Source organism: Cervus elaphus, chromosome 9 (assembly GCF_910594005.1).
Source record: "Cervus elaphus chromosome 9, mCerEla1.1, whole genome shotgun sequence".
Classification (NCBI taxonomy): Eukaryota; Metazoa; Chordata; class Mammalia; order Artiodactyla; family Cervidae; genus Cervus; species Cervus elaphus.
The window spans coordinates 108760682-108769381 of NC_057823.1; the positions used below are offsets into that span (position 1 = coordinate 108760682).

The window sequence follows — 8700 nt, forward strand, 5'->3', positions numbered from 1 at the left end:
GGCTTGCTATAAATGCATTGGTACTAACTACAACGTGGGGGGCGGGGGGGGGGCGGGGAAACAAGAGTCAAAAGAAAGGTACCAAGGAATGAAAAAGGTGGGACTCAGGTACAGGGAGGGTCATCTGCTGCGCTGTGCTTCATAGCTCAGTCGCGTCCCACTGCTTGTGACCCCATGGACTGTAGAACATTATTAAGAAATGAAGAATTAAGATGAGTTCAAAAATGACTTCTGCTCTTCCAAACCATCATTGCAAAGGAGAGAATATGGTGGACTCTACAAGTTCATTAGGGGAAGCCAGTGTTTCTTTTGCCTAGGATCATCATCTTAGCACTATAGGGCTCAGCCTCATGTGCTACATAGAAAGAAAAAGAAGAAAGAAACATAGTATATATCCAAATCTTCAGTAAGTTGAAGTATAGATTAGCTCCAGTATTCTGGCCTAGAGAATTCCATGGACTGTATTCCATGGAGAAGTCCATGGGGTCTAAAAGAGTCGGACGTGACTGAGCCACTGTCACTTCATAGATCTTTTAAGATCATTGTCAGGAAACCCAAAATAAATATGGCTTAAAGGAAACGGGAGTGAGCACTGAGCGCTAGAAGAATGCCTGCCCCCGAGGAGGCGAGGCCGGGAAGAACGCGAAGCACACCCTTGCGAGTGCTCAGTTGCTCAGCCGTGGCCGACTCTATGTGACCCCGTGGACTGTAGGCTCCCCTGTCCGCGGAATTTTCCCGACAAGAATACTGGAGTGGGTTTCCATTTCCTACTCCCGCGGATGGAACCTGCGTCTCTTACATCTCCCGCACTGGCAGGCGGGTTCCTTACCACTGGCCACCTGGGAAGCCTAAAGGACATCTTAAGAGCATATTAACTTCAGCTGCTATTTGGCAGAAGTGTAGGAGAATAAAGGAGATAAGGCTGGAAAGACAGCTTGGATTCAGGTGGGGAAGGATGACTGGAAATGTCAAGGCAACCGGGATCGGTTGAGCAAGAGGTGTTGAGCATCAAAGTGACATGACCGAAGGGATCTACGAGGCCACCCAGTAACAGAGGAGATCGGAGTCCTCCGGGCCAGTGTTCCGCGCAGTGCGGACGGCAGAGAGGTCCTCCAGGGTGCGCAGGAGGAGACAGCGCCCTCGCTGCCCTGCATCCACAAAACCCGACGGAGACGCAGTTCTGAGGAAGACACAAAGGAAGGGAGTCGGTTCGCTTACACCCTAGAGGAACGCTAAGTGGAACCTGGGCAGAAGCTGCTTTTCTCCGTCTCTGACCCGTCAGCATGTCCCAACCCAGAGAAGAGACCTGTGCCTCAAACTGGTGTCTGCCTACCCGATCTCCAGAGACACCTCTGACGGCACAGCGGATGAATCAGGCTTTGGCACCATCCCATGAGACCCTGACGAGCTGCTGGTGGAGGGAGAGCGGGGCGGAGGACTTCTCTTCCAAAGGATCCTGAAATGACACTAAACCCCAGGCTTGGAAGGTTCCAGAAAAGCCCATCTTTTCAGTCAGCGGTGAATCATCCGCTGGCCCGCACCCCTGTTAGCACCACAACCCGGGCTTCAACCAGCGAGCCGGGCACCGCTGCGCGGGTAGAGCCGCGGCGCGCCTTCCACCGAAAGGCTCCGTTGGCTCGCGTCCCCGCCGCAGCCCGGCCCGCACCTCTCCCGCCGCGCTCGCCAGCCCGGCCTCGTTCCCAGGCTCGGCTGGGCCTGCGAGCTTTGCTGGGGCTCACGCGCGGCGCTCCGGGGATGACCCCCGGGACTCCCCAAGGACTGGGGCTCTGCAGACTCCGAAACGCAAGGCGGGGCGCTGGCGAGGGGAAAGCCGGAGCCGGGTGTCAGGAGAGCCCGGACTGGGGGCTCAGCCCCCCACAGCCCGTCGGTTCGGGTCTTCCTACCCGTAAAGTCCGCTTTGGTCCTGTCGGAGCCCGGAAGGTGGCGGCGCAACCTCTAGGGCGCTCTCGTGCTCGCATCGCTGCTTCTAAACTCCCTTTTCTGGATTAACCAGAGTCCGCCAGGGCAAATCCGAGCCCGCCGCCTCGCTGTTCCCCCGGTCCCCGGAGCCCGCGGCGCCCGCGCTCAGCCCGGGCTGACCCAGACTTCGAGGCCGCGCGGCCGGCGTGTGCCCGGGGCTGCGCGCGGGGACGCCGGGCGCACGACGCGCGCCTGGGACGGGCTTACTGGACGGCACCTGGCTCCGCCAGGCTGGTCCGTGAGCTTCCAAAGTACTCGACACCCAGAGAACTTGCTAAGCACCCCGGAGGTGCCCCCAGTCACCCTGAGTAGCACTTATACGTTTTCTGAGGGCGAAGGCCATCACATCTTCTCCCGTTCGTTTCCATTTCTCATCTTCCCTGCCCTCATGGTTCCAGTCACTACTGTAGACTCCATGCCTTTCCCTGGGAGCGCAGCCTAAGCCTGAAGCTGCACCCACCCTCCAGAGTATCCCCTGAAGTAAGTCCCTGCGTTTGCTCAGCAGCCACAGAGAAGGGACAGCACAAGTTGAAAGTGACCAAAGGAGATTCTCAGGGTGTACATCATGAAGGGGCAGTGGTGCCTGTTTTCACAGTGGCTACTGTTTGGGGTGTTTTTCCCAAGAAAGGGGTTTGGTCATGGAAACAGTCCTGTAGAGGAAAGATGTGATGGTCTCTTTCTAAAGGCACACTCAGGCACATATCAAAGGGCAAAGACAAAAGGAGGAAGGTGAGGGAAATTCCTGATAATTTTACTAATGTTAAAATTCCATAGATTTGGATAGTGCTATTTTTTTTTTCAGGTCATCAATTTAGAATTCTATAAAGGAAGAGAATGACATCAAGGAAAATCATTGGCCTAGGAGAAAAGAGCCCGTAGGCGTGTAGGTGTTATATATGTGGAGCCAGAAAGCTTTGGAGCATCAGGGAGACTCCAACTTAAGGCAACAATGGGTGAATATGGGCCTCATGGGCGCTGTGAATGGGAGGCAGACTGCTGCCTGGCACCTGCCCCTGGGACAGGCCCTGCCGCTACTCTAGAAGCAAGCCATTGTTGGTGGAGACAGTTTAGTGTGAAACTGGGGTGGGAGTGGGTTTCCAAGTACAATGCCTAATACCTCATTATCGTTCAGATCTTTTCAGGAAGATCTTCATCTTGCAACTGGTAGGGCTCGTGCTAACCTACAATTTTGCTGACTGTGATTTTAAGAAGATTAAAGAGAGCTACCGGAACATCATTTATCAAGAACTGAATAACTATACAAAAGGGGTAAGTGAAGAAACGTTTTAAAAATGCGTTTTTGTAGTAAGAGTAGGCACACACACTACAATTTAACTTTTAAGGAAAGAAAAATAATTTGGAAAAAATCATGGCCCAGCATTTTGCCAAAAAAAAAAAAAAATTACAAGTGATATTGAAATATATGACCTTCTAAAATGACCACCCAGAAATTGGCGTACTAATTCAATCACATATGCAGATACTGGCAAGGAGCAGACATTGATAAGTAACTCATGGTATCTATCAAGCTTGTCTGTTCTCTGCCAGATCCTGTTCACTGATGCAATTAAAAAACAAAACAAAAAGACAGTGACTAAGGTCTTGAAAAAGATAAACAGGGGATTCTGGCGGGTGAAACCCTATCCAGTGAGGATAGCCTGGGAGAATGGGCACATCAAGTCTTTCTAGTATTCTAGATGCTTTGGGATGCCCTTGTGGGATAAGGGCACTTTAGATTTTTTTAATATACAGTGGATCATTTTCCTGATGGTTCTAATTTCTGGACAGAGCATGTATGTGTGCAGCGGATGAACGGCTACAGGGCAGATGTGGGCATTGGAAAAACAGCATTACTGTCACACGAGTGGCCCCACGTAGTGTCCACTTTGGCGGGGAAGGAGGATGTCGCTCTAGGGCAGGATCATTTGATACCCAGTTTCCAACGCCAGCAGGCAGTGTCTGAGAACTCCAGTGATTCACTACTGGTCAAAGGCAGAAACAGGCACAGGAAACAAGTGTCTCAGGGGAAGCTGCTCTCCGAGCATCCCAGAGCCTGGGAGCCGCAGAGAGAGGGAGGCCGGCGCTGACTTCGCTCCTGTGAATTGATCCCCACTCTTTGTCGTCTGCTCCCTTTCTCTCTTCCAGATGAGAGCCATCGACTTTGACCATATCGTCTACTGTGAAGACCAGGTGAGGCAGCGGCTGAAGCTGCGGGCCGCGGGGACGCCGGGCGCCCCGAGGAGGCGGGGACCCTGAGGGGCCCGGAGCGCGGGCGGCGGCAGGGTCCCCAGGAGACACTGGCCGGGCGGGGGGACCCGCGCGGCGCCCGGCCCGCGAAGCCGCTCCCGTCGCGTCAGGGTGGCAGTGCGTTCTATTTGAGCAGGACTCCGGGAGCGGCTCCGCCCACGGCCCGCGGGAGGCGGGCTCGAGACGGGCCGGGGGTGCCCTCAGGGCCGCTGGGGCGGACGCCGCTCCGTCCGCGGCGCCCGGTCAGCGCTGCCCCTCGGGCCGCGGGCCGCGCGGACCCCCCGAGCGCCCCCCGCCACCCGGAGGGCCTCCGCCTGGCCCTCAAGAGGCGGGTCCGAGACGTCAGAGCCTCCCCGGGCCGTCGTCAGGGCAGCCCCGGCCATCACAGTCTTTGCTGCCCCTCGGGCCGCGCGGACCTCCCCCATGAGCGCCCCCCGCGACCCCGGCCCGCGCCTCAGGAGGAGCGCCCGGCCCCGCCCGGCCTCGTCGGCTCGCTCTCTCTCCTCTCCCCCTCACTCACTCACTCTCCCTCTCCGTCTCCCTTTCTCCCCTCCCCCCCTCCCTCCCTCTCTCTCTCCCGGGCGTTTTCTCCCCGCGTGACCCGGGCCGCCTGCGCGCAGCCCGACTGCCTCAGCAAAATCCAGAACCTGACCTTCGAGTGGCGCCCGGGCTGCGCCGCGCTCGCCCACGAGCCGTTCGCCGTGAAAACCCGCGCCACGCTCGCCGCCGCGTGCCCGGGCTACCGCGGGGCACAGGTGAGCGGGGCGCCCCAGTCACCCCTCAGGGTCCTCCGGGGGGGTGAGCGGGGCGCCCCAGTCACCCCTCGGGATGCCGCCGGGCGGGTGAGCGGGGGGCTTGTCCCGGCGAGCCCCGACCCCCGTGGCCCCTCGCAGAGCCTGTACCGGGGCTCTGTCTTCGGAGGGAAGGAGCAGCGGAGATCCGCAGGCCGCCGAGTCCCACCCTGGCCCCGACCTCTTCTGGGGCTCTGACGCTTTGGGCAGGAGTGCGCTCTGGACCTTAGGTCCGCCCCCAAAGTGTGGTCAGTGAGGGTCCTGGCTTCTCGAGCATGGGGAGGAGGTTGCTTAAAAGCTAATCTCCAGGGACCCTGAAACCTGCTCCTTCAAAATTACAATCCCTGCCTGTGGGCTCCTTATGAGATTCGTATCCATTCCAAAGGGTGAGCAGCGAGCCTTGGGTTTATCATTTAATAATTGTGTACTTATTTCCTTAAATGTTACATTATCCGTTAAATCTCCACCCCATATTTGTGTAATTGTTTGCATAGTTGCTGTCTCTTTTGAATCTTTTGTATATGCAGCTACATGCATTTGAATGAATGTATAACTTTAAATATGGAAACAGCAGTGCAGAACTGGGGACAGGAAGTCTAGGGACAGTCTTGCCTGACTTTGAATCCCAGCCTCGTAACTTCTGTGAAAACGCAGATAAATTACCTGGTCTCTGTGTGCTTGGCTTCATCTGCAAAATGAGGATCATAGAGTCAAGTTCCATACAGGATGTTTGCAAGGATAAGATGAGTCAATATATGTAAAAGCACTTGGAACAGTTCGTAGTGTGTAACAAGTTCTAAATATTTATTTCAGCGGGCAAGTAAAGCAGGGAATTTATCTTCCTAATGACAAACTCTGAAAAAACAAAAAGAGACAGTGCAGATTTGTATGATTTTGGTCTGTTCACGGATGGACTTTATCAGTCTGTATGCCGAATGGGTGACTAAGGCTGTCAGTTTTTAGGGATTGAAGCCACAGGGTTCTGGAATGAGCTTTATAGTTGGCTATTCAGTACCAGGCAGCCATATGAAAACCTGTTTGGCTGTGTATCTCCTGTTAAGGAGACTCTGGCAAATCTACAGATGACCACAATGGTCTTCATCACTGTGAGAGCATAGAGGACACTCTAGATAAGTTTAGACAGCATGTGAAAAAGGGGAAGATTGGAGTGATTTATTTTAGCCCTCTCTCAAGCCCAAAGGCAGCCTAAAATCAGTGATTTAGCAGATGGTAGATGGTAAGCTCTTTGCTTAATAACCTGGTGAACTATATTGATCTGAATACTGTGTGTTTAGGAGGCCCAGTCAGTCTCTACTCAAGAGTAATTCAGGTGAAGGAATACACCAGAAGATGATTGCAATCTTTTTTTTTTTTTTTGACAGACTCCTCTTCAGAATAAGCCTTCAGGTGTCTGTGGTACATCTTAGAGGTTGGGAGGGACAGAGGCTGGGAGCACTCAGAACAAATAATAGGTCTACTGAATTATATCTATAAAGAAGTATAAGATAACTCTTTCTTGAAGAACTTAGGATCTTGTCAGGGAGATTATGAAATCGTCAGCTCTTCATCTATTTAATAAATATTCAGTTTCTTATGTATAAGACTTTGTGCTCAGTGCTATGGGGAATACCCATGATGTAATAATAACAGCTGTAAGTGAGAACCACTTAAGTGATAAACACTCTGAAGTGCTAGAAGAATTTCCAAAAGAGATGTCTGAGCAATTAGCAGAGGCCTTGCGAAGGAGGCGGGGCTTGGCCTTGAAGTCTGTGGGTGGAGAGATGGGAGGGCATTCCTCTGGAGAAAGCAGGTAGGAGCTGTGTGGGTGTCTTGGGTGACACATTGAGAGATAGGTTTGCATAAAGAAGACAAAATTATCAGCCAAAGATAGTGATGATTAATTTTGACTGTTGCTTCTCCTATTCCACAGATCAATAATACCCAGACAATGAAGAAAATAAGGAAAAGACAAATCAAAGCAAATGAGTGCCTGGAACAAGTCATATCCTTGAAACAACTGTGGCAGCGTCTCAGTCGCATTTCGTAAAAACAAAATGAACCTTCAGTAAAGTCACATTTCACAGCAAGAAAGCAAATCATTTTTATTAGGTAGATGGAACATTAACTGTAACTGTGACTTTTAAGAGACCACCAATGTTTTCTTTGTTTGTTTGTTTTCATTTCAGAGGGTTTCTTAGCTTATTTTTGTAAGCATCTGTTGTTTAATGTAAGTGTATAATGTGGGGAAAGTATTAGCCCTCAAATGTCACAGGAGGCTTTTTTTCTTTTTTTAAGCATTAATGCCTGAGCCACTGGCTTTGTGGCAGTAATTCTCAGCTGGAACTATATAAACCCTACTCAAGGAAAGAATCTAAAAGTATAGTAGAAGGAGCACTTTTTCCCTTGGGAGATAAAAATGTTGAACTTGATAGCGTGTAAACCTCTGTTTAAAAGGCAGATATTTCTTCCATGAGTACAGACACTTGTGTTTTCACACCAAAATTTGCAAAGGAAAATGAAAACAAAAGGAGTGTACATATAATGAAACAACATGAAATAATTTCCAAGCAAAGCATTGTGAAAATATTTTAAGCCAAATTTAAAAAATTATCTAACAGACAAGAGTGATATATGCAAGCCTATCCTGAAGACGTTCCTTTGTTAGAGCTAAAATATATATATTTTAAAATTTATGGAACATAATTTATTTTGTAAGCAGTTTTTAAAATGTACATATTGCTTTGTTATCAACACTATTTTTTCTTAATAAAAAATTTTCAAATTAATTTCTTGTGAGTGATCTTTTTAATGTAGTAGGCAGTTTGCACATACATACTTTTCGGAGGGGCATCACTTTTCTTCAGTTCTTTCCCCTCCCCTTCTGCACTGTGCCTGTTGGCTCTGCCTATAGAGAGAATATTTGGGAATAGGTGACTTCAGGATGCTTTCCCATCATCCTTTCTCTTAAATTATGTCTCTAGTCCTTCCTTCTTTCCCTTGTTGAACCTCCCCACACCTGAGAGAAACAAAGGAGGCAAAGGTAAACAAGGATGTCAAATCCATTCTCCTAGTCTTGAACGCCTGCTGCACGCTAGACCTGCAGGCACCCTCTGACTCCCCGTCCACTAGAATGCTCTGGATGTCAGTGGGAGGGGCCGCCTGAGCCATGCAGCCCAGGTCACAGCACCGGGCAGGAACACATCAGTTTTTCCTGTGAGTAGAAATTATCCCCTGGCCACTGCCCAGCAGGCTGGTGCTGAGGAATGACAGAAGAGGGGAAGGCCAGGTTTCCTAAGTCCACCTTACCCGCCAAGAGGTGAAAAGAAGCTTATGTTATGCATCCAGTTAGCATTTACAAAGCAACTACTATGTGCCAGGCCTTCAGCCAAGTACTGGGGATACAATGTAAAGAGGACACCACTCTACCCAGAGAAGGTCAGATGTAGCTGGAGAGGCAGTCTCCTCTGCCCTGAGGGAAATCGGGACACAACTTCTTTCCCAAAACTTTTCTCTAAGGACCTGGCCCAGGACCTTAAGTGCCATTATTAGAGGAACTATGTGTCCTTCTTCTATATATCCCATTGGAGTTTTAGTATGAAGATAATTGTTTATATTACTATCAAGTAAAATTAATGAGCAAGATTTTCTCATATAAATCTATAACTTTTAGATTAATAAAACT

General features: G+C 50.5%; 1 protein-coding gene across 1 annotated transcript; it reads left to right on the forward strand.

Moving 5' to 3' along the window:
- Positions 1 to 2929: 2929 nt before the first annotated feature.
- On the forward strand, positions 2930 to 7105 carry LOC122700840 (thymic stromal lymphopoietin). The gene is made up of 3 exons (XM_043913863.1): positions 2930 to 3032; positions 4171 to 4982; positions 6949 to 7105. Exons 1-3 carry the CDS (start codon positions 2930 to 2932, stop codon positions 7063 to 7065), a joined length of 1032 nt encoding a protein of 343 aa, XP_043769798.1. The 3' UTR covers positions 7066 to 7105.
- Positions 7106 to 8700: the final 1595 nt, after the last annotated feature.